The sequence below is a fragment of the Sturnus vulgaris genome, chromosome 3 (genome assembly GCF_052056855.1).
Source record: "Sturnus vulgaris isolate bStuVul1 chromosome 3, bStuVul1.hap1, whole genome shotgun sequence".
Taxonomy (NCBI): domain Eukaryota; kingdom Metazoa; phylum Chordata; class Aves; order Passeriformes; family Sturnidae; genus Sturnus; species Sturnus vulgaris.
In genome coordinates this window covers 51,260,861-51,287,583 of record NC_142245.1, presented here as the reverse complement: position 1 = coordinate 51,287,583, position 26,723 = coordinate 51,260,861, and the positions used below count along the sequence as shown (strand labels likewise).

Below are 26,723 nucleotides of genomic sequence, written 5' to 3'. Positions count from 1 at the left end.
GTCAATCCAGGTTTGCTTCAAATGAAAGCAAGAATTTCTCTTTAATGCAGGGAAAATAGTTTCTCTTCTGTTGAGTGGTGTTCTTGACAAAAAAATATGGCACGGGAGGAAGGCCAGCTCCTTTGCCTGCTATTGCAACTGGTTGTATTGTTTGTACCATGAGGGGCAAGGTGGAACTACTCTGAGGTAGAAGTTGCAGGTGTTAGACAGCTGTTCTGAGGGTTGGGAGCAGAAGCCTTCTCCAGCAGAGAGCTGTGTGCTTTTGGGGAAGGCTCAGCTCCGTGCTCCTGTCTCCACAGCACAACATCGATGCTCACAGGGATGATGCTCTGTGAGTTATTTCAGCACATCACAACTGCTGCACTGCTCACCATTAGCTCTGCATGCATCATGTCTTTTATCTCCTCATTCCTGATGAAGAATCCTTTGTTATTCGCTAAGACCTTGAAATGATTGAGATTAAATACCTAAGAATACAGATACAGGGCACATTCTGATATCATTACTTAATATTGCACTGTTTCAAAACAAGATCCCTGTCACACATGAATATTGAAAATGCCATATTGCTTTATCCAAAGTTTCTGTCTACCCTGCACTTTAATAGGCTTTTTTACTGCATTGAGTGTGGTTTTGGTTGTTTTTACATGTTTGTTTGGGTTTTTTTGGGGGGTAGTTTTGTTTTGTTTTTTTCCCCAACAGTACCATTGGAAAGAACCTGCTGATATTAAAATAAGTCATTATCAAAAATGCCTCCCCCAAGCACCAAAATTAATCTCAGATATTTGAGCCACAATAAAATGGAGTGTTGAGCTTTTAACTGACAGAATAATTTTTTTAAACTATTTTTTTAATCTCACTCTTATTCCACGTTTGTAACCAGTATCAGCTCTAAAGCTCTACATGCACATAAGAGTTATGAGACAGTCAGAAGCAACTCAAAAGACAGTGTGCTGCTTTTGGCTGGGGTAGAGTTAATTTTCCTCACAGTGGCTTGAAGGGGGTTGTGTTTGGGTTTGTGCTGAACACTAGGCTGGTAACACAGGGATGTTTTAGTTACTGCTCAGCAGCACTTGCACAGAGTCTGCCTCTCACACCATCCCACCTGCCCGGGGTTGCATAAGAAGCTGGGAGGGGACAGCTGGGACAGGTGACCCCAGCTGACCATAGGGACATTCCACACCTTACATTGTCATGCTGGGCATATAAAGCTGGGGGAAGGAAGAGGAAAGGGGGGATGTTTGAAGTTACAGTGTGTGTCTTCCCAAGTAACCATTACACATGATGGAACTGAGCTTTCCTGGAGATGACTGAGCATCTGCCCACCCATGGGAAGAAGATACAGAAGAAGATGAGTTCAATTTAAACACATGACTACCTTTTTATTGCTCTTTAACTCCATTTAAAATGAGGTATCAATATCAAAATATAACAAAAATTCCTAATTTTGTCAAATATTTTCACTCTTCCCTTGTTGCAAGTAGCTTTGGAAATAATTTAACATTTGCAGAACACAGTTCCATACGTAAATATATCGCACCAAAATCATTGATGGTTCCTGCTGTGTTCTGTACTTGCTCTGTGCAACATTTCCTTGCCTTAATGTGCCTTTGCTCTTCTGCTGGAGAGTAGTGCCTATAGTGTGGACAAGGATCAGCTGTAAGGCTTCACCCATTCTTGTTTCTTACAGATTCTTGCACTTTCTGAATTGTCCCTTGGCAGTTACTTTCTATAGTAACCTGTTCGTAGTTTTCTACCTTTATAGTATGGGTTCATTCAATTATTTTCCAAAGTCCTTGGAGTGCGCTCTGAAATACAGGACATGGAACAGAAACAGAATAAAGATGAATGCAGAGTCCCCTGCATACTTGAGAGATGCCTCATGAGTGCACTCAGCCTGTTGCATGCCTCATTAATGCAGTGCTGGTTTTTCTGAAGGGGGGGTGAGGAAACCAAAAACAAACCATGGAAGGTTAACCAAGCATAGTGGGTATTTTTCAACAAGTAGCCATGTCCTCAAGCACAGTTAAGCAGCCAGCCAAAGAGTTCAAGGAATTGTGTTTTGACCTGCTCCAATTCTTGTTATCAGGACATCTCCCTTGTATGACGAAACTGCAAGTAGCAGGAAAATTACAGGAACCAATGGAAGAGTTGTTTCCTCTGAAAGTTCAGGCCCTTGGATCTGGTAAGTTTTCATAAGCCATTTGGCTTAAATATTAACTGTCTTCATGGCACATAGCTACCCGAAGGAGCTCTTGAGTTTCTTCTGTTTGTTGACGGACTTGCTCAAGGAGTTTGGCCATTTGGCTTTCTCTGAATGCTAGTGAAAAGTCTAGATCTGAAGAGGAATAACAGATGTTAGGCAACCTGCTGTTTTTCCCTATGTTCTAAGGCAGATGCATAGAAAACTTACTTTTTCAGGTTAGATACAGTTGGTTGGTGGTTCTTATTACAGGTAAGACAGAAAAATATCACACAAGCAGATACAAATTCAGTTTTCATCCCTACAACCGTTCCAGAATGCTGCTAAATTCTCCTGATACAGATTTATAAATCTCAGATGCCAAATTGAGCCTTATGCAGCAGCTGCCTATATAGATATAGCAGGATTTTGGCTCTGGCTCTACATATGTAAAGATATGTGCTATATACAGTTATTACCACATTATAACTCTCAGAAGTACTCAACTTTTATCCAAAGACAAGAAGACTAGCCAAACCTAGAAAAGATATTAAGGAATGGACTTTTAAGTATGAAAATGTGAGACTTCCCATCTTTAATATCAGTTAATCGTGCAACTTCCCATTTGCTTTCTTTATCAAAATAAAATCATATTTGTAAAACTTTTAGGTTTCATCTAGTGCCCAGAAATTCTTATATAGGATAAAAGCATCTGTTCCTGAAGTCCTGCTTCCCTGCTGTTCAGAAAGCTTTTAATTTTAAAGCAAGTAAACAAAATCCTCCTGCCTTTATCAGGACATACTCTTAAAGAGCTGTTTTGAACAGGTGAGGTAACAGCTACCCTTGAGATTATTCTGTTTTCTTAAGTGAGCAGAGCTAGTCCCCAGAGAAGTTTGCACTGTCAATGGTTGGACTTGATGATCTTAGAGGTCTTTTCCAACCCTAATGATTCTGTGATCTCCGTTACTAAGCAGTGCCTGTTTGCTGCTGATGGGTGTGGGCAGCCTTGGCAGGAGGGACATACCTGCTCGTAGCCTGCAGAATGTGGAGATGCCCAGCTGCTGAAAACGGACCTCTTGGTGGGTAAGAAAATTCTTGATGTAGGCTTGAATCTCTCCAATGTGATGCTTCCACAAAATCATCATTTTTTCTGCATAAATGGGAGAACCACTGGATATGAGCCTTTAAACACTTTGAAAACTTTTGTAAACAACATTTATAAGATCAATAATGACTCATCCACCTTCAGCTAAAACCAACATTACTGCAAAGACTGGCAAGGGACTTCCCTGTACTACAGCTTCTGATACTACTGCTGATACTTCAGGTAAATAAAAGGATGAGTGGACTGCTGTGCTGGGAATCTGATCCCTGTGCAAGAGGCCTGCTGGTTCACAGACCAGTTGGCCTGGGAGGTGAAGCTGTCCATGAGATGATTATGCTGTTGGATTCTGTTCACTGCCTGAGAGTCTGCTCTGTTGGAAATCGCAATGCTAGAAATGGAACAGATTTGCATTTTCCCTTACTGGGGACTCACTACAGATTCCAGATTTTCTTATGTTTAATGCTTAAAATCTAACCATACCTTTCTAGAATGTGGCAAGTATCATCTGAACACCTTTTTCTTGCAAGTCTTAAAGGCTCTCGGCTTCATGGGACAAGTATATTAAGTATAAAGCTGTTTGTTTTCTACAGGTAAAAATAATGGTCTTTTATTCTCTCTCATTGAAACTTTAAAAATTTTGGCTACATTCTTAAAAGCCATTTTACTTCACTGCTCCTGCTAATTTAGTCTAGAATTATATCAGCAGGGTTTGGCTCAGTAAGAGTTTTTCTCTTGCTGGTCAGGGAGCAGAGTTAATCTAAAATTTTGCAACACAAACTCTGCTCTCTGTGGGGGATTCCATGGCATGTTACATACTGAGAAAGAAGGTCAAACAGAAAGATGTAACTTTGTCTGAAGTGACTCTTGTCTGTTCTCATCTCTCCCATGGTGAGGAGTATCTTAATGGTCTCCTACCTTCCTACTGAAGTTGTTTGCAAGGTCCTCAGAATTGGCTATGGACCAGCCCTGCAGAATAGCAGTTCTTGAAGAAGGTGACAAACATGTGAATCGGACCTTTATCTGTGGTCCATTTCATCCCTGGACTTTCTCATGCACTCGAGGACTGTTTCATTTCAAGGGTGACTCTAGGCACTTGTACTCTAAAAAGTTTTTAGAGACCAAATTGGGGGGGGGGGGGGGGGTGGTGATAGAGGAATATTTAAGGTTCTTCAGTGCCTGACAGTCCCTTGGGAAAAGGCTAATTTCACTCCAGACAGCCATAAGTCTCTTTCAAAGTTAATCCTGTGTGGGTTACCGTGACCAATCATGTGCTGGATGATGGAGGCAGCATGAAAGGATGGCTCCGGATATTCCAGTTGGCCAGCCAGTCTCACCAAGTGCTTTGTCAAAGGTTCATCCATCCACTGGACCATGTGTAACATGGCTCCTTCTGGAAGGCAGAAATGTAAGAGAGTATTCTCTAAATAGGAACTCCAGTGTCAAAGAAATGAGAAGTCTCCCAGAAACTGCTGAAATAGTGAATCCTTCAGGTGACTGGAGAAGCAAAATAAGTGCTGAACTTGGCTAATAAGTATGTTTAGGTTGTAAAAAAAGTTATGTTCTGAGGCTATGCTCTCAGTAAGGTAAGGCCATGGATTTGGTTTATATTTTGTTGGCTTTTTGTTCTGCAAAAATTAATCACTTTGTATGCCAGATCCACTCTTGGCCTATTGGGGTCAGTCTGTCCAGCAACTACTGTGCTTTACTTGCAAAATTAAATGTGACGTGTTGCCAGCTGCATGACCATTACAGAGATGACTTGTTTGACAATATCCAATGCTGGGACATGTTGGGAAAATTTACACTCATCATTTCTGCTATAAAGAGTGCTGTACCTTTCACAAGTGCCAATTTGGTATCTGATAAAATCCATGTGCAAAAACTTTCAAGATAAAGACCTACTTCGTATTTTAGTCTCTTTTTTTATATCAGTTTTCTGCAATCATAGAATTATTTCAGCCTGAGAAACTGGGAAATGTTACAAATAGAAGTAGACAGCCTGTGTACAGCAATAAAGTTCAGCACAAAAAATTTAGAGTAAAGAATTTTCAGCAGTTGAACAAAAGCATAGAAAATGGAGCCCATGCAACCCGCCAGTGAAATAGATTTTGTTCTTGAAACTTACAACTAAACAACGAATTTAAAAGGAAAGATGGGCTGCATGTCCAGCTGTGCTCCATTTTCTATTAGAATTAATAGAGGACATGGGCACTTCTCTGATTCAGCCATTCATGGAGAGTCACTGCCATACCTTGCTTTGCTAGCTCAGCAAGGCAGGATGTCACGTAACGAAGGGAGTCTTCCTGAGTGTCGGTCAAAAGCATGGTTCGGAGGAGACCTTCGACACAGCAGCTCTCAGTGATTCTCTGCCACATGAGAGACATTCATGTTTAGTGGTGCCTGGGGGCTTCAGAAATACTCTACAGTACTGAGGGCTAAACCATCAATAATGGAAATGTCTTCTCCCAGATCTACAAGAACCACAATCAAGTGAAAACACCTTGGATTGTTCAGAGATCATCTCTACTGAGTTTTTATAGACTGAGTTGAAAACATATAGGAGACTTAGCTTGCACTGACCTTGATTAAAAGCAAAAAATGAGACCAAGAAATGAGTTCTGAATGAGTCAGCTGGAGGTAACTAGTTGCTAGTGAAGTCATCAGCTCTCTGGGAGGCCCTAACAATGGAAACTGCTCATAAGTGAGCACAGGTGTCTGTCAACAAAAGGGAGTATCTTTTTCTGATACTCATTTTATGCTGCAGTTTTTTAACTTGCTGCTTAGAGGTTCAAGGTGGATTTGAGACTGCTGCTTTTCAAGCTCCCACACTCTGTCTTGCTGGCATAAAAACAGTACTGTCTTTTTCCTCTCGTGCCAAGGACTTTTACGTGTTTTAGGGAGTGTTCCTTAGAACTAACCCTGGAAACCTGGCACTCTCACTCATGCCTGTGTATTCACTAAGGCAGTGAGTACTTGATACTCTCTGTATTATAAAGCTTTATGAAGGTGAAACAGCTCCCAGCTGATAACAGGATAAAGTCACAGAATTTAAGTCATTCAAGAAAAGATAATATTTTTCAAACTTTGAATGGATGGTCCATTTTTATTCCTACTGTGGGTCTTGAGTTTAAGGTAATCTACTTACCTGCAAAACTTGATGTCACAGGTATTAGAAATTTATATAATTCTTATCTTAGTAAAAAAAACCATACTTTTCCCTCTGCTGGTTTAAATCTCTGGAACTAGTAGTAATTGGATCATGAACAAAGAGGGGAAAAAAAAGAACTGAGTCTTGAAAAGTCTGCACTAGGAAGTGAGACAAAGCAGAAATGACGATTTGGTGGGTTTTTTTCCCTCAGTATTGATTGCTACTGGTAGTACTGTTTGGTCAAGGCAAGGAGAAAGGAAGTGCATCTGTACATATGGATTTTGAAAGCAAAGTCACAAGAAAGATCTTTATAGCATTTTGGCACAGCCAGTATCTTGCCAAAGAGGCAAAATATACATGAATAGCTGGGGTTCTATTTCACAACAAATGACAGCTAAAGCATGAGAGACAGGAAATAAAGATTCAGTTCATAACAGACCTAAGATTTTCCTGAATTATTCCTTTAATCAGTATGAAGTGTCCTTGCTAGAAGAACTTTTTCTACCTATGATGCAGTCATATTAGGTAACCACATCACTCATAGCAAAAATGAGATATTTCTTATTTTAATTGCTTTTTTGTATTGTATTGGGAAAATACAAATAAAACTACCTTTCATTATGGTCCTTTTAGTCATACATGCAATTTTGCGTAAAGTATGTAGCAAACTGGCATATGTTTAATTGCCCACAGAATTAAATTTTTTTAATGCTGATTTGAAATAAACACAATGGCAGCCTCACAGGGTGTAGTTCAGTGACAAACACTAGGTACCTACCTGTCTGTTTTTGGAAAGGCTCAGGTTTTTGATGATGCAAGCAGTATGTCCAACAATCACAGAGTCTGTTTTATGTGCTGCCAGTAATGTCCCCAGGCTCTGCAGTAGCTCAGCACATGCCAGAGTGTCCTGAGAAGAGCAACCAGTATCTCAGTTACATCCCATATGGACAACACAACATGACTTTGCAGTGAGTTAAGGAGAAATCCCACTTAGATCTGCAAGAAGAGCATTGGTTTGCTTATTTAAACCAAGGATGTGGCTGGGTCCAGTGCTGCTTCTCTCAAGTGTGGCCTGACTGGCACTGAGTTTTGAGCACTTGCTATGGAAGGCTGGAGTCTTCAAGGTCGTGCAGTTTATTGTTGTTTCCATCAAATACCTCACCAGGGTCACTGCTAGTCAGAGGAAGGATGCGATCCTGACTGGAAGGAGAGGTGGTCAGTGTCAGTGTGAAAGGCAGAAGTACATGGTGAAGTAGCAGCAGCAGTGTGTCCTTGAGTACCTCAGAAATTTACCTGGCTACAATAATGGGTTGTATATTTAGATCCGTTTATGATCAGGCACATCCTTAGTAAACATGTCCTGAGCAACATCTTCCCTAGACATATTTCTCTGCTGTCTGGTGATATTTTAGAGGTACTTTGCTGAGTATCTCTCTCTGAATGTAGTCTTCTTCCAATTACCATTAACATTAATTGAACCACAGAATGGCCTGGGTTGGAAGGGACCTCAAATATCATCTAGTTCCAAATCCCCTGCCATGGGCAGGAACACTTTCCTCTAGGCCAGGTTGCTCAGAGCCCCATCCAACCTGGCCTTAAACACTTCCAGGGATGGGGCATCCACAAATTCTCTGGACAACATGTTTCAGTGCCTCACTACCCTCACAGTAAGAAATTTTTTTCCTAATATCAAATCTAAACCTACTTTGAGTTTGAAGCCATTATTCTTGTCCTGGCGTATCAGAGCTGAGTCTGGATTACTGCACAGGTAGTTAACAATATGGATTAAGGGGACACTGCTGTGTGTAAGAGAAACGTGACTTCAACACAGTTTGTGTTAGGTCTACAGTTAAAAGCAAAAGATTTCCTCTTGGGAGTGTTTTTTCTTTCAGTCTCCTTCCCTTAGGAATTCGAGAGTTTTTAATGCAGTTCTTCTGTTTGTTTAGAATGAACTATATTATTTGTACTGCTTGGAAACCAAGACGCATTAGCAAGGGAGTTCAATATAAAACAAATCATTGGTCCTATACACGGCTGCAGAAAATCACATAATTCTGAAACCTGTGAAATATCAGGATCATTAAAGCAGTGTTGAGAGGCAGATGTCTTTAAAAGTTAGTTTAACTTTAATCTTTCTTTTGCTTAGGTTAAATTGCAAAAGTGTATCTTACTTTCTTTTAATACCAGCTGGCATCTTCACTTAGCTCATTTTAAGCACTGCCACAACCAGCAATCCTAAATTAAAATACAAAAATAAGTGTAAAGGGCAGCTCTGTGCCTAAACACAGGGCATTTAAAGAATTCTTTATGCAGACATGACAGTAAATTTTCCTTAGTCTTATTGTTCCTTCTCTTTACAGGAAGAAATAATACAGTTTTAGAAAATCCAATTAAATTACCACTTGTGACTGTTTTCTGTGCTTTTGGGCTGAATGTCCTCTTTTCTATGTAATCACATCAACCACGATACCCGTTTTTGATTTGCTACAGCCTGAGAGGAGGAAATTTTCTATGGATTATAAAGGAACTTTCTAATATATAATGAGTTCCCTGCCAAGATCTTTTGTTTATTTAGGACCTACATTAGCAAGTGACAGTACTTGAATTTTGCTGAACTTCTTTTTTTGGCTGGAATATGGCTGAAATCCAGATTTTGTTTTCTGGCTCAGTCCTGCATAGTGCAAGAGAATCACGAGAAAACTGTGAGTAAAAATAGATTGAGTGATTCAGATGGATATTGATCTAACTTCTTCCAAGGCTAGAATATTAAAAAAAATAAAGGCAAGGAAAAGCATTCCAGCAGCAAGTGTGCTTACACACTTACTTCTTACACAGGGATTTCTTGACAAGGTAAATATTATGCCATTTACCAGTTAGCAAGATGGTAAGGCAAAATTACTTTGTACGTGGAGTGAAGAGTCAGTGGAACCATCTGGAATAGACAGACCCTGACTTCCAGGTCTTTTGCTCAAAGGATTTTGACTTAAAAGACTCTTTTCTCAGAAAGCCTGATTCTTTAGTGTTTCAGGGTTGGGCTCTCCTTGGGAAAACTGAGTACAATTCCCTCTGCAAGAGGGAAGTTTTCCAGCCCTTGCTGGGAATCCCTGTCAACAGGCTGACCAGGAGATTGCAAAAGGGGGCTGAAGCAGGGCAAGGAGCTCCTGTGAAGCATTCCTGGGGGTTGGCTTCGTGGTAACAAAAGGGCAGACGGATTCTGCCATTGTATCCTGGGTAGTATTTGTAATAATTCAAGCATCACTTGACTTGTTTGTAAAGGTTAGCTTTGTTCAGTGGTTTGTTTTCCAACAGTTGTTCCCATGGAGAAGTCCCTTTTTCAGTCACGGAGAATTCAGCCTGAGTTACAGAAAGAAACATTGAAAAGACTTGAAAAACAGGCCAGAAAAGGCATGGAGATGGGGAGGCAGGATATGAATACGAAGAGGTCAGCCTCTTCTCAGAGTGCCCAGGGCTCACTCGCACAAAGCAGGATCATTCAGTAGTCAGGGACAGCCGTGTTTGCTCACTAAAACAAATTTAGAGATGTAGATACTTCTCACTGGAAAATAAAGTGAGATGCTTTGCTTTGCAGCCTCTTACTGCTGACCCTTTTTCCCTCATGAAGGATGGACTGTTTCACCATTGTACCAAGGCTGAGTTCCCAGTGTCTTCATTCCCGCTGATGCTGACCATGTCTCTTTGTGGCCAGGGGTTTGAAACACTGGTAAAGACAAGTTCTAGGACCAGGGAGAAAAGGATCTGTGGGTAGTCTTTGCTGGGAGAACCAAAGATGTAAACAGTGTTTGGAGACAAGAAAAGCAAAACTGAGTGAGGACCATGTTTCAGCATAATGTCTCATACTGAATAACATATTTACTGTGTAAATGGCCTTCAACTAACTTAATGCATTTCAACTGTAAGCTGGTGAGTGCAAATTGTGATTTGATTGTATAAGGCAGTTTGACAAGCAATGAGGATGTTCGGTGCTCATGCAGCCACTGTGCCTTGAATAGCTCTGCTCTAGCTGCTGCTTCCCAGGCATTGAGCTCACCCATTTTCTCCATCACGTCCCAGAGGTAGGGGAGGTGCAATTTTGGTTTGCTTACAGACAACTGAACTGTAACATGCCAAGCTTTCCAAACCCAGAGTGAATTTCCAATCAGGCTGAGTGTATTTCAGGCACCTAAGGCCACCTGAAGCTATTCAGACCCTGTCACTACTGCTTGAAGCAATGTGGCAGGAAAGCTTCCCACATATTTTTCCTCTATATATCCAACCTCTGATTACCTTCAAATGCTATTGTTAGCTTAAAACACTTACCAAAAACCTTTCACATCTATGTTCTTAAGGATGTCTTTCATTACTGTAAAGAAAAGTCTATGTAAAAACAAGAGTAATCTGTCAGTATTTGCCATAATTTAATTGTAGTCAGACTTCTTCACATATTTTCTAGTGTTGCACTATTAATGGTGGTGTTTACCATGAACGAACAGAATCATTCTATAACTTAGGACACGAGGATACACAGTCCTAGTGAAAGTGCTGCTACATTAACTAAAGATGAACAGAATTTCAAATTCTGTTAGTCCCCCTTTTCATTTTGATCCTAATTCAAAATATATTAATATTTTACAAATGCACTTTTGAACAAAGCTGTCCATGTAGGTAAGTAATGTGTATTTGCCCTTTGTTCTACACTTATGCACTTTAAATGTGTGCTCTAAATTAGTTTCTCTGCTTTTCAGTGTGTGGGGAAGCTCTATAGCCAAGAAATAACTTCCTTGGTTGCCCTCATGGTGGCAGTCTCTCATGGTGCTGTGTATGTTCTCCCCCCACCCTGTACACCCATTTGGACACCTATGGTCTGGGGACTGAGGGGACTAGAGGGAGTTGCAGGGAGTGCAAGGCAGTATCCACATACCTGACTCCGACACCCATCTCCCCCTCTACTCTCTCACTGGCCTTTCCTTTGGATCCCACTTAGCACAACAAATGGCTCCTCAGGTAGTTAGTTACTGTGCAGATGCAGTAAACAAAGCCTTGTTATTTTAGGTATAAGAGAGAAGGGTTGGGAAGTCTTCCAGAGTCTCTTGGTCATTCTCAAAATACATTTCATAGGCAGTTTTGCCATAAAGGATTGTTACCCCAGGTGGTGGCCAGAACTACTCTTTCCCCTCTGGTTTTTGGGAATGTCCTCCCATACCTGGTTAGGTGGGTGCTGGGAGAGTATCCAGAGCAGAGCAATGGAGGCGCGACGCACGTCCTCGCTGCCAGAGGCCAGGAGAGAGCACAGCTTGGGCAGGGCATTCTCAGCAACCATCTCGGCCTGGATGTCTGCTGGTGTGGGAAAACAAAGGAGGTCAGGGGGGTTCAGAGCACTGCAGGGAGTAATTCAGGCTCTGACTTAATGACTGACTGTTGCCTCAGTGATCAAATTAGAGGGGACCTCCCTATTTCCATGGGATGGGGCAGTGCCAGATGTTCAGCTATAAAAATAAACCCCCATTTGTTCTGCCTCCTTTTGCTGAGGGATAAATACAAGGTTGAGAAAAGAATGTAGGTTTGGGCACCCTCAGTCTGTGTCTGAACCTCAAAAAAAAAAACCAGTGAGGGGAATTTTCTCAGTCCATCACTGGCATAGGGACAGGTAAGAAGGTAGCAGCTTCTGCTGCACAAACAGAAAGATCTCCCAGGCATCACCTATCTCAGAGAGTTATGGTTAGCCAGGAGACAGCCCAGCCATCCCACTGAGTTTTATACCCCACTTGCTCCTGCAATCTCAGTAAGCACACTAAAAGGCAATGCCAGAGCAGCCAGCACATAGAGAGGCACATCTAAAAGGTCAAGCAGACCGGGTGTTTCAAACACGTCAAGGAGCAGCACAGCACTTCCTTCACTCTCAGCTCCTCTATAATTGTGACTGCTTGAAAATTAAGCACCTCCACATTTTCTAGATGAATAACTCTACCCTGGAGTCTGGGACTTTAGCATTCAGTGTTCCAGTCCTCTGCCACTATCTCCTGAATACATCATAGAAATGAATCTTGGACACTTAATAGGACAGGGATTTTTTAAGAGGATGACAAATGCATGGGAGAAAATTACATTAAATGATAGACAGAATCATGCCTTGGAGAAGACAGGTCCCCACTCAATAAGCAATTTCAGGAGACATTCCGTCCTAATTGGATTTAATGCTTAGGAATCACGGAAAGGAGGAAAGCTTAGCAACTCTCTAAAGCTCTGTGTATAAGAACACCCCTGCTGCCTTTCTCACTTTCTCCAGATACTCCCCTTACTACCTGGAAGCTCTAAGACAGATTAAGTTAGGATATGCGCTGCACCTTCCTCTTCCCTTAACATCCAGTTAAAATGTAGAAAATGTCTCTTTGCTTTTAATAGGAAAGGTTCCCAGCCCACTGAGCTCACTCTGAAAGGCAGTGAGAGAAAAAGAAACCACACTATTTCTATCTCCAAGACATTGCTTACCACTGGTAGCCAAATTTCTTAGGCAAACACATGCCTGGCTTGAAACCTGCTTGTGCCAAAGAGGAAAAAAAAAATTAAAAATGAGAGAGAGGAGGAAAAAGACCAGTTTCAGTAATGCATATTCTTGCCTATTGCACACAAAATAAACATGACAACACTAGCAAGCTATTACATTATCTTCAAGAATAAATTTTGGCACTTTTTTCAAAGTTTTGCTGAATTTTTTTTCATTCTCCTAGTATCAGTCATCCTATTGTTGATGCAGAATCGGGTTCAGATGTTGGCTTTATTTTATGTCTGATAAGTTATAGGAAAATGAAGGGGAAGAAAGGATCCCATTTGCTTTGCCTTTTTATCACCTCCCTTCTACGCAGAATTTCAATTCCACCATGAACTGTGGTTTCTTGAAGTTTCTTTGATGTTGCTTCCAACAAAGCAAAATTTTCAAGATATTATTCCTTGAAGCCATACAGCAAAAATTCCGGATACCAAAAAGAAAAAAAAAAAGTAGCATAACAGATGTGTCAGACAACTTGTGTCACAGACACAATGATCAAAGACAGAGCCTGGACAGGGCACTTCTCACATGATGTTTCAAGTTAATAGCATACAGGCTATTCTAGTCTAAAGGAAGTGTCCAGGGCTGTAGAACAACTTCAATAATTTCCCTTTGCTTTCTTCATATATTGACCTTGTAGAATCCATGTATTTTCTGCTATAGGTGTATTTTCTCATGGGAAAGATGCTGCATAGGTACCTGCACAGTAGGTGAACAGAATGATGTGAGGCTGAAACTGGAAGCCCAAGTTTATAGTTCTACTCGGATGCTAAGTCTTTGCACAAAGGGAAAGCTACAGCTTTACCTTGTCCACAGAAGAGGATAGGAGAGAAATCAGTGTCCGCAGAAGGAATCTGTCACTGGGTCTCAACAAGGCTTTGTGGTGCTGAACATTGGCTGCCAGGTTGCTCAGGGCAGCACAGCTGTAATACTGCAAAGAACCAAGAAAAATTGTAGAGAGAGAGGTCAGAGTGGTGACACATTGAAGAGAATACAAATAAATTGGAGAAATGCTCAGATTTAAAACCAATGAAAATAAAATGCTTTTTCACCTTAAGGGTGTTTATGGGGTTGACACAACGTGCTATAGCTGCTACAGCAATCCTAGGGCGTGTTGTACTCTCATTAGGACCTTGACTGTTCGGGAATGTGCTCTGCTGCTGCAATGACATTGCTGCTGGCATCTAAGTCAGGTCATCTGCATCTACTGTATGATATGTTTACATTGATTTACTCAAGCTGGATGTAGCTATTGCCCTAGCATGCCAAGAGATTATTTCCAAAGGATCTAACCATTAACGCTAGGGAGGATTGCACATATAAAAGTATCTATTACTAGGGAGGTATAATTAGAAGAAACAGGTTGAGCTACAGAGATGGAAATTTTAAGATGAATCTCAGAGAAATCTAAAAATACTGAATCAGTTTGCAGAAAGCAATTCCAGAGGATCCATCCCTTCAGATATTAAAAAAAAAAATCTGAGTAGAGATAATTAAACTGATGGAGCAAACAATTCTGTACTACTCAAAGAACTGAATGAACAAACTAGCAGTGTAAGGCTTACAATTCCGATTCATAATTTATTTATCAGCATACTTTTTCACTAAGACGAGCTCTCTGCTGAGTGTGCAGAATCACAAAGAGGTGTCTGTGATAGGCATAAAATAGGATGTTTTACAGATACTTATAACAACAAGAAAAAGATCTTTGCAAGTTATATCTTCTCAGAATACTTAGTAACATTGCTTAGAGTGGAAGATCAAAGTTAGAATAAAAAAAAAAACCAAAACCCATAGAAGAGACCTATCTGCACCTTGTCTGATGATCTGAAAGACACAAGAAGGCAGCACATAACAACCCTGTGCATGCATTAATGTGTGCTGGCAGAAAAAATTTTGCATCATAAACTTTCTCCTGTGGAGTGAGACAAATTGAGTCTTTTAATATACAGTGTCTGACTGAGCTGTGTTTCACCAAGATGCTCCCCATTTTTCTCCACTTCACTAGAGAAACCTTTCCTCCTCTACCCGTTTTCATGTCTTCATACTGTGGTTTGTGCTCTCCTTACAGTCACGATGTTACTGTTTTAAAATCTGACCTATTTTAGTCATACCTGGACTTCTGAGTCAGGAGATTCCAGCAACAAGGCAAGAACTGGTAGGGCTCCTTCCTTGCATAGGACTTGTTGGATTTTCTCTGCCATTAAAAAAAAAAAAAGTAAAAGTGTCTTCCTCCTTCCCTCCCTCTCATCTGGAGGCACCATTCAAAAGGGATGTGCACAGTTCTTGGATTCTAAAGAGTGCTGATGTTGTCCAAATGTATGCCAGTCAGTGTGATTAGAGAGTATATAATTTAGAGATTGTGCAGAAGTATGTAGGTATTTTAGGAAAAAGACTAGCAGGCTGTCTGATTAAGCTTTTGATGGTTTTATGCTAAAAACTGCTCTGAGAATCTGAATTGGTGGAGAAGCGGAAAAGCCTCAGGTAAGATCTTTACTATGTGTTTTAAAAACAAATTATTTAAAATACTCAGAATAATACCAGAAATGTAATAGCCAACTGTATAAGTTCTTGCCAACTGTTTTCTTCCACAACGCAAAGTTCAGAGATGTTACTCATGACTTTATTGTTTAGCTCTGTGGAATAATGGTATCATCTTGGTGGTTGAGATTTAATGCTTGTTTGGTTCAGAGTTAATTATGGTAGTCTACGTATAATTGCAGAGGATCAAGTACTGTTCTTGATAAAGCTGTTGGCAGATATTTCAGGAGCCTTTAATGAGTGACCCATGATAGTTATACTTTGCATATTCCAGCACTGAGTTAGTCAGAACCAGCAAAAAGCTTTAGGAGCTAAAGCTCAACTGTGTTGGATAAACTCTTGAGCTTGCTTTAAAGTACACCAAATGTCCTGCTAACTTTTTAGGCCAAATTATTTCTTTAACAAATGGCTATCTTTTTTTTCTATTTCTTTGACTGATTGTTTAAATATTCATACACTAGCCCCTTGGATCTGGAAATCAAGCTTTTCTGTTTTGCTACTAGGCAAAAATGGGCCTGTATCAGCTCAACTTAAATCATTAACCTGTGGTACTAATACAAATGCTGTATGCAGAGGAAATCACTTGTGGCTCAGATATGCTTTTATTCTTGCCTTAACCTTTCGGATTATTTTTCTATCAGTGAGTTTTCTTTTGGCAATTTAGGTAAACCATTAGTCTGAAAGTACCTGACTGTGTGAGGTTCAGAATAGCACCAACTGCATTTTGTTGGACTCTGGGATCATAGGACTTGGCAAGAGACAGTAGGGGTGTAATTCCTCTAGCAGCACCAATAGCTTCTCGGTTGGACTCTGGAGAAAAGAATCAGAGAAAAAAAGAAAGAAATATTTACTGCCATGTTACTGTGAACCACAAGCAGGACTAACTAGCAGGACTTTGGTGTTCCCTTTTCTGATTTCTCTGCATGCTCAAAGGAAACTGTTAAAAATTCTGAGAGCTTAACAGGAAGGAAACCAACTCATGACTTCTGGATTAGCCATAAATCACAGCTGGTTCAATGCTTTTGGTTTGTGACTAGGATAATTAAAATATCCTTAAGACGCTTTAAACAGGCTAACAAAGTGCCGTACTTGCTTCATACTCTCGGTATTTCTGATCAACCTATTCACAGTGATAACCAAAAACTACATCATCAACTGTAGGTAAGGCTTAATTAATTTACTAGGGCAATTTGTCTCTTGGAATGTCCCTGTGTTACTCACTTGATAGCTACAAACAGTTCAAAGGTTTCTAAAGATGATTTAAACATTGGAATTTGAAAAGATGGTGCTTCTCTGAAGTTGTCGTGATTCTTTGCATGGCAATGTATTAAATTGTACAGCTGTATTCAACAACTTGGAGTACAAGGAGAACTCAAAAAAGATCTGCAGAATTCCTTAAGTCTGTTGGATGAAAAACTGATGAAAAAATGAAAAACTATAATACATAATTCTGAAAAATTGACAATATTTATACACAGTTTAAATGATGGCCAGTCTGTGGAAGTTTGCTGAGAGAAACATGAAGCAGACAGAGAAAAAAAGAAAAGGTATTTGGATGAGATTAGTTCTTCAAGTGCTAACTAACTTAGAGAATTATGAGAACAAAATTTTATACCTAGAGCCTATATAGTGGGAAATTGACATACACAGATTAGCCAGTATATTTATTCAAGTATAGTTCACATAGTATCAGTTTAATATTCTAGGGCAAGTAGTTTTCTCTCTTCCTACAAGTATATACTAAAGTAAATAACTTTTATTCTGGAAAAAAATTGAGAAAAATAATTGTTCTGGGAAGAGTAATCTATTTAAAAACAGCTTTTCCATGTGGGAAGCTATTATTCTGGTCCCTTTCATAGACAAGCCCTTTCTCTAATCTAATCTGCCTATATACCATTCTTTTGTTTCCCTCAGTAGAAGCAGAAAGTCTTTTGTATAGCTCCAACTGGTGTGATGCAAACTACTCAGCTGAATAAAAAAGAGAGGTAAAAAGATTAAGAAAGAATTTAGATGTAGCTGCTTCCCTTATTCTTGTATGCAATACACTTCATGAATGTTCGTGAATGTGAAAAAGAACCTTACATTTGAGAAAAGGGATTACAAACATTTGGACAAAAATTAGGTAAATTCTTTCTTCTATCAGATATAGTGCCTGAACATTTGTTTTGCCAGTTTACAACGACAGACTGGATGGGGAAATCTATCTCATCAAGATGTGTAACTGTATTGCCATCTCTGTAAGAGATGTGGCAGGCTAGATCATGTTTTTCTCCTGGACCACATTTATCTTAAAAAATTCAGTCTCACCAGTGATGCCCCTTGGAATGCTTTTAGAAGAAAGACGTGTTTGAGATGCTTCTCTAAAATGGGGAAATCAACAACATCTACTCAACCTGTGTTTGAATAACTCATTAATTTATAAATTCTCTTTCCACTCTCTGACATTTGTGTGCTTAAAAATTCCCATCAGAACAGCTCTGAATGTGCTTTACACTCAGTGCATCCTCCTTGTCTTAGCTTAAAGCAGATGCTCAGGCCCCCCTAAACCCTGAAGATGTGAACATTTACTTCTGTTCTGAACTACTCTAAGTTCTTATCCCAGAACTGATTACTTTCACTCACTGATTGAAAAGCTGCAGATAATTGCAACTATGCATGTGTCCGTTTGCTACGTGGACAAATGCTGGTGTTGGAACAAACTAACCTTCAAATATTTTTCATCTGAATGGGTTTGTTTGCTCTTCTTACTTTCAGCTCCCTATTGCAGCAGGGAGACAACCCAGTTTACACATGACCTGCAGTAACACTGCTAAACAATTTCATTCTGTACATAGTCTTGCATGCTTGTTGCAACAGAATTAAGACCATTCTTAGATGCAGAATTTTTGTCACCTTAAAGCCATCTAAGGATCTTCCTCATTTGGTTGTGCTTCCATATTTATATTTTTTGCATAAATGGCCTTCTTGAAGGATATGACTGACTGAACAGCATACTTTTCTCAAACAGACACTTAAAAATATTAGAGTCTGAGAGTTAAAATTAAAATAAACCCTGGAGAATTGCCTCTTGCTTTAGTCTCATTGCTGTGGTACCTAAATATAGTATGAAAAACAAATAAATGTATCCAGCCCATTTAAATCCTAGTTAAACTAGGACAGAGATCTTCAACACTGATCAAATTCTAGGCAGCAACTCAGCCTATGCAGGACTGCCTACTGCTGTGTTCAGCTTTGAAAGCTCCTTGAGTGCTTAATTTGGAGTACTTGTGCTCAGAAGGACATTGGCACTTACAGGGAGGGAGAAAAGGCATTAGAAGACTACAGGGAATGAAGGTAGCCTGGATCTGGAGTAGCTGAGCATTCTCTATATTCCACGTTGGACATCTAGAAGGGCAAGAGTGTCTTCAGGACTAAGTTACATCCTTAGGTGCCCAAACAAATCACTTTCTCCATGGACTGTTTAAAACAGGTGAAGGGACACTGCTCTGTAAATCATCAAGGGATTAACTTCACTGAACCTACACAAAGAAAATCCTTCTAGTGCCAATTACCTAAAAGTTTAGTAATGCCATGCCTAATTAAGACATTTAAATGAGGCAATTTGCATTCCACACAAAGTAATATAGTATGTAGAATGCTTAACCTGACAATGATATACAATGCTTAAAAATAAGCTCCTAAGGGAAGTGTTTAAAAACTTGAAAATAAAACCAAAAGGTGGGATAAAATGCAAATAAGGACTTTCATGTGGTTGGATCCTGCTTATCCACTCCTCCTTTGCCACATAAATACTTAAATGAGAAATTAACACTTTCATCATGCTTCCCTCAGCCTTCTGGGACATCAGACGACAACTTCCCCTGCTGGAGAAGAAAGCTGGCAGAATAAATGCTGCAGGAAAATAAATGTTACTCATGGCTTTTCTATGGACTTGTACACAATTTGTACTGGAGAACTATGAGTTTGCACAAGGTAGAGTAAGACAGACTAACACTATAACCTTTTGGTAACTGTGGCTGAATTTACCTGTCTGGATACCAGGAAAATATTAATATCATTATATGAAATACGCATTGTTAAGCAGAAGTTGGTGACAAATACAAGTAGTACATGATGGATAACAAACTGACTGAAACAAACTAGGAGCAAGTTTTGCTGAATGGGAATGACCACCTGGGAAGAGGCTACAAGTGGAATTGCATGAGGGCTAGTCTGTACTTGCTTTGAACCAGAGAATTAAACCAAATATGTGAATATAGAAATGTCAATGCAGTGGATGACCAGAATATTTTACAAATAACAGACAAGTTAGAAGACTGAAGCAATGGAAACAGAATGAAATTTGTACAAAATGCAGGGATGTGCACTTGGAATGTGGTAGAGCCTTGATTACTTGGTCTCTGCTGGAAATAGCAGCAAAGGAGGAGCAAACAAAGTGATTAAGTCAGCTCTAAGATGACAACATCACCATGGCACAACCACCAAACCTGCAAGTGTTCACATGAGATGTACCACAAATCTTCCCTAGGAAAAGAAATTTTCCTACGTTCCACAATAAAAGGCATAGGTGAGACCCCAGCTGAAAGAAATACTGCACATTTCTTCTTTCAGAAGAGCTGAATCCAAAATGGAATTCCTGCAGCATTTATCTATATCTTGGCACTGTAACAATGCCTGAAGCCTGTGGTACCATGATACAGCACATGCAAATGCTACGCTCCATTCCTGGAACATATCATTTACACCTGGAAGGACTCTGAAGATGAATGGAGAGTCTCACTTACAAGAGGAGTCTTAAAAGACCTTGGCTTTCTCAGTCTAGTAAAATGAAGGAACCTCATCAGCATAGACATTAGAGAGACAGAACTCCTGAAGCAAAAGCCAATGTAGACATTAATTATGATAAGCTGGTCATGAATACATTTAGGATGAAAATCAGCAAAAGATTTGTAATCATAAGAGCACAAAGGTTAGAAACACTGTGAAAAATAACTGGAACGTCAGGAGGTTGAATTCATGATGTGGGAATAACAAAACTTGCTGTGTCCTATGACTCTTAAGCTAAATGCAAATAGGTTGTTTCATCTTAAAATATGATGGAAGAGTTAAGTGAATTCACAGCAGAGGATAAAGACAAAGAGAACACTCACCTGAAACAGCCAAAGTCATGATGCAGGCACAGGAATTACACTGGACGGTGGGATCCTCTGACTCAAGCAGATCCAGAATTGGCTCAAGTAAACCCATTTGGATAACTAATTCTTTGTCAACTATTCAAAATTCAAGAAAAAATGGACAAATAAAAAAGTAAACGATTAGTGATTTTGTGGAAAGAATACATCATCCATTGACTGCTTTGGAGAGCTAAATTGTGATTATACAAAATAGACCTAAGATGGAAACAGCCTGAAAGCCACTCACAGTCCCTAGTTGGGTTTGCTTAATTACCTTTCAGATGCATGAAAGAGTGCAATAGATGTTTGGAGGTTTTAGGCCAGAAGGTCCCAAATCAGGTTAATGTTGGCAAGAGCAACTGCAGCTTCCCAATAGGTTCACAATTTACAAGCAATACCCCCACCCTTTCGTCTTCTTTTTCTTACCCTTTAAATATTACTTTTTATTTGTAAAAAGTGACATCATATTATTTGCAGCAAAATCCTTAAAAAAGGAACCAAAGAAAAAGGCCTGTTTTCTGCTATTACGGGACTGCAGGATGGAATACTTGTTATGGCCCAGGTGCCCAGGACTGCAGTAGTAGATGCAACAAGGACTCCATTGATGAGGTGTGGCATGTTCATGCCCTGTCTATCAACATAAACTTTATTGGGAAGTTTTTCTTCTGCATCTCCCAGATTCTATCTCAAATCTATTTTCCCCTTTAGTTTCAGAAGCAAGTGAATTACACTAAGCATTTAAACTTTTTTTTTTCTCTGCAAGCAATTTAAGACTACAGTCCAGTTCATAAATAACCAGAAAATGAACACTGTCTTGTACAAAGAGTGTTTTTCTATGAGCTGTATCTGTTGTTTGAAAGGAAAAATATTTGTAGATCCAAGAATGAGAATAGAATTCCCACACTGGTGTGGGAATAATTTATCAGCCTTTGCATACAGATCCAAGAATTCTTGCCACATTATATAGCTGGAGGGATCTGATGTGTCTTGGTGACACCAGAAGCTATGTATTTTACAGTCAGAATCAGTTTCATACTTGTCCTATGAGGAACACAAAAAAAGGAATCTAGATTTGTGTAGAAGTGCCCTCCTTCTGTCCGAGTCTGGCTGAAGAGATACTTCTTCACCTGAAGAGAGATGTGTCATAATAACTCACTATTTCCTTCCAGCAAGAAGTTGACAAGGGACAATGAAGACATCTGCTGCACCTCCAGGTCAGCAGAACTTAGTAAAGCATAGAAGGGTTCCAGATGCTCCACAGGTAGGGGGATGTTCACTGCAAGAATGAGAGGAAATATTCATGAGTCCCATTGTTCACCACAGTCACATTTTTCCCTTGATGGACTTAAGTCTCAGGTGCTCCTATAGACAGGCTGAGTGGTATTCACCTTCGTTAAAATTCCACTGCTACTAGCAAACAGGGCAAGTTTCCTGAAGAGGTTTTGAATAATCAAGTACTTCAAAAACATCATGGGAAGGGAAGCAGTGTGCCTTGCTACCAAACAAGTCATTCTGCCTCACGGCAGGTCCTTGCGTTGTGGTTACCTGCACTTTTTATCCAGTAAAAAACCCATGAGATAAAGCATCCAAGTCACAGAAGATTCTCTTTGAAGTAAAATCAAAATAAACAAATAGACAAATAAATTGCAAGCTGCTTATTGCTAGTATTTTTACCTTTTTGTAGAATCCAAACTCTTGCTGGTATTTTATTTGGGATATCTAGTCTGACTCCTAACCATTAACAAACTACCTCAAAAGCCAAGTGCTGCTACAGAATAGTTGGAAGAAGGAAGAATATTTCCTTCACAAATTTTCACTGGCTTCTGGAGCTTTGACCTCTTTTTTATACAATATAAAACATTAACTGGTCACTATGTTGATTTCCTTTCACCATATTTTGACTGTGTTACTTTCAGGAGCTTCAGCATACACTAACTCTAAATACTTTGGGTTCTGCTAAGTTCCAGAAGTATAACAGAAGTATAACAATTTCATTAATAACTATCTTTTATAATCATAAGAGATATCTCCTTATAGCAAAACCCAGAACTGACTCTGTGTGGTGACAGCTTTTCATCTTCCTTGGCAAACAACATAGTATGAAAGCAAAAAAAAAAAAAAAACAAAAACAAAACCAAAAACTTGCTTAATGAATCAAAAGGAGTTTCACAGTTTGAAATAATATTTTTATTTAAGTTTTCATGAAAATTTTGTAATGCTTTCTGAGATAACTTACTGTGCTGACTCATATGCAAGTAATAGAGGGCAGCCGACTGCTGTAAACCTGGGTTTTCTGAAAAGGACAGGGTCCTCAAGGCTTCCAGAGGGTCCTTTCCAAGTGGAGACATTTCAAAATCTAAAGATGTAAAATGACAGTACAGGCTCAATTACATCTGAAAAGGATTAGTTTACAAAAATAAATTAAAATTTACAAACACATAAGGATATTTATACTGCAACAACTCCATAAAGCCCATCTATCTTTTCATCATGTTTCCATGAGCAGAAGCAATAGATGAACTGGGAATAATCTGTCTTTGGCAATGCCTCTTGTAAAGCTCACAAAGCTAGTGACTGGAAACAAGACAAGTTATAACCCTTAGACACTTTTATGCCATCTAAAAAAAATGCAAGTGTTCTTGTTCTCCACAAAAATCTTTATATTTTTCCAAATCTTTGTTAAAATACTGAACATGGTGCTCTTAGTTAAGTAAGAGTATATATTTCTAATATATTTTGTATTTCTATATATATTTCTAAGTATAGAAGGAGTATATATTTCTAATTTACCACATCTGAAGTTCACTGTGTTTATTGCACTGGGAATTGAAAGACAGGATTTAAAGGAATAGCAGCATGGACTGCAAACGGGCTTACCTCAGGGTTAAATTTCTAGCATGAGTCTACCTGTTCTTGAGTATGATAGGTCCCTCATGAATAAACCAGATGTTCAACAACAGTCATCAAGCAATAGCAGTCATGTATGACTTCTGTAAGTCACTGTATAATAGAATATGTGGAACAGAGCAGCAGAGAGGGAAATGAAAGGAATGTTGAACCAATGAACAGAGTTAAAAATGTAATGTATGACTGATCAACTGGTGGAGCACACAATTATAAGATATATTTTCAGGCCATAGATTAAATCTGTGCATTAATGATTGAAATATCTCTATGAAAAATATCTAGTTACTTCACCTCCCATGGGACAAAGAAATGTGAGGGATGTGAGGGGCATGAGCTTTCATGCCTCAGTGCAAAACACAGCCAATATCTCAAGCCACTAGAAGCTGCTGACATGTCAAGACTAGCAAACTCCTATCCTCAGGCTTAGGTAAGTGAGCTTCACAGAATTGCTTCATATAAAGATCGATTTTAAAAATATTAGTAATACACACAAAGGGAAGGACTTTGTGTGTGCAAGGTTTAAGAGAAAAAAACAAAAATCTCTTCATGTGGTTTAATTCTGTTCCTTTAACTGTCTGAAACTGAATCTATCTGATTCTTTCAGATATCTGTGGTTTTGTTTGGGAGAGTGATAAAGCTGAAGCCACTCAAAATCTTCACTTGCTTAAAATATCCAAATTTGCTGCCCTGGCTAATAGATGAGTATGATGATCAACGATGAAGTCTTTCCTTGTACCCAAATTGTCCAAACACTGTCTTTCTACTTATTATATTTTGTTCAAAACTGAGGATAGGCTTGTTCCCTCTTGTAAGAGAATACACAGGTGAGTGTTAAAGAGGGATGTGTCTTGTTTCTCTTTGGGAGGCTTCCCTACCTCCATTTGTCTAGGCAGTAAGATTTGGCCACTCAGAGAATTAACCTTGGTTCTGCTTCCTGGGCAGTGTATGCGTCCTGTTGTGGACAGTGGGACCTCCCTGAAAACCCTCATTGTCGTCTGTGTACTGCTGTCAGAGAAGCTCTAGGCTTCCTGCTGCTGTTTCCCAACTCCCATGGATCCAAGACAGACCAGACTTTTGAAGACTAATCTCAGGGAAGAAAGGATCTCTCAAGAAAACACCCATTTAGTCTTTTCAGGGAGCACCAGTGGCTGCTACAAGGGGCCATTCTGGCCTCCCCTTCATTACATCTCATCCATCAGCTGTGCAGGGATACTGCCAAGACAGTATCCTATGGAGTCAGGAGCATGCTAGCCTTCGGAAAAAAAGTTCAGCCTGGAAGATCTCCACTGTATAACAATCTGGAAGATTTGTCCCTATTCTGGATATGAACATTAGGATTTAAACCAGTGCTAAAGGTGCAACAATCAGTGAATCTTATCGGCAGCACAGGACCCACCACATTCACTGGATAATGACACCAGCGAATACCAGCTGAGGCTAATTCACACATGATCCCAACAACCAGAGTCACAGCAATTATTCCAAAGGCTGTTCCATGACAGATCATTTCAAACGGCATTAATCATGTCACACCAAGGAAAAATGTCTCCCCTCACGAGATTGTTTCATGTTCCCAAAAAGGCAAGTAAAGAAATAGTAGTTCCACACCCTTCATACAAACAGAAGTAGGAGACTAGGCAATTTTGTGTAGTAGTTTTAACCCAAAGCTGCTAAACACAAAGCTGCTAAACATACCAAATTAGTTATGAGATAAAGCAAAACCAAACAAGCAATAATCCCTTGAGATAAGGACTCTTTTTACACTGGACAACCAACAAAATACACTCATCCAAAATGACTGCAGAAGTGAAATAAAAAAACAAGTTTTCCTATTGATATTGTATCCTAGGACAAGACAAAGAGGACATCCCAAACAGAAAAACAGGGGAAATTAGGCAGATAACATGTAAAGCAAAGGAGATAGATGAAGAGTTATGGATCTATTTTGATTCAAGCAGACTCCCATGATTACGATTAAGCCTATGTCAAAAACATTTGCACAAAAGCGCAGTTGCTTGGAATCCTGAGACCTCAATCATTGTTGTCCCAGGGTGTCTTTGATCTTTCCCGTGTATAGCCCAGACATTTCCAGCATAAGTGTTCAGCCAACACAGAGGTGCATAACTGTGTACATCACACTGTCATCTGCCCACTCACAGCTCAGCACTCATGTAGCATCCTGTCTTAGCAAAGCCCGTGTTCAATTTTGTCAGTTCCTTTTGACTGACTTCAAAAAAGTAATTTCTAGGACTCACTTTTACAAAACACATTTACATGGTTATATATTAACAGTGGTGGCAGAGCAAGAAAGTGATTGACCATTTCTACCTAGATCAAACTGTTGCACCACTTGAGCCCTTGGTGTCCTGTACACAAAGAAAATGCTCTGTAGCTCTGTAGTCTCTCCTCATCATCACCAAGGTGCTCAATGCCATGCCAGAGGAGATCAGCTAGCAATCTCCTTTCAACCCACAAAATTAACTCCCTTGCTCTTTCACAGTCTTTTAAAAAAAGACAAGTCCTCTTACCTGTTTCAATATGCTGTAGAAACTCCTGTGCTGTCACTCTTTCATGAGGCTGTAGGATGGGCTTGTACAGTTGTCTGTTTTTAGAGCTGTTTTGTTTTAAGCAGGAGCATTTGCTTATCAGAGTTAAGCATTCCTTGATGCCTTGCACCAAGTCAGAGGACATCCTCTGAACAAAGCCTATGAAGTCCCGCAGGAGCTGCATGCATCGTCCACATAGCTGACCCATTCTTATTCCAACAGCAGCACAAAGCAAGAAGAAAAAGAAGGAGATGGAAACAAAAGTTTCTTCTCAATTTGTCTGCTTTTTGCACTAGCTTGCCTCCTCACTGTTCTGTTTTACAGATATTAAGACCACACCATGTGCAGATGCTGTAAGGCAGACAGACTTCTGAGTCCAAAAAGCTACATTTCACAAGGCTGGTTTCTGCAGATCTCTTAGAGTTCATAAATTATTATTTAAAATGAGTGCACTGGAGACATATCTTCCTTTCTCTTCAAGAAAAATAAGATACTGACCTAAACATTTCATGGAGAGAAGATGGAGTTTAAGTCATGGAGCGTCCACTAAAGCCTGAGTGAGGCTAGAAAAACTCT

The 26,723-nt window shown here is 39.6% G+C and overlaps 1 protein-coding gene across 1 annotated transcript; it reads right to left on the bottom strand.

Annotated features, from left to right (window-relative positions):
- Positions 1 to 1,361: 1,361 nt before the first annotated feature.
- Positions 1,362 to 26,723, bottom strand: LOC106854893 (uncharacterized). Its single transcript, XM_014879085.2, has 14 exons — positions 26,130 to 26,723; positions 22,931 to 23,050; positions 21,851 to 21,970; positions 20,671 to 20,790; positions 16,208 to 16,330; positions 15,094 to 15,176; positions 13,785 to 13,910; positions 12,922 to 12,967; positions 11,636 to 11,769; positions 7,214 to 7,342; positions 5,539 to 5,653; positions 4,543 to 4,677; positions 3,207 to 3,332; positions 1,362 to 2,338 (listed from the first exon to the last, which is right to left on the bottom strand). Exons 1-14 carry the CDS (start codon positions 26,353 to 26,355, stop codon positions 2,217 to 2,219), a joined length of 1,725 nt encoding a protein of 574 aa, XP_014734571.1. The 5' UTR covers positions 26,356 to 26,723; the 3' UTR covers positions 1,362 to 2,216.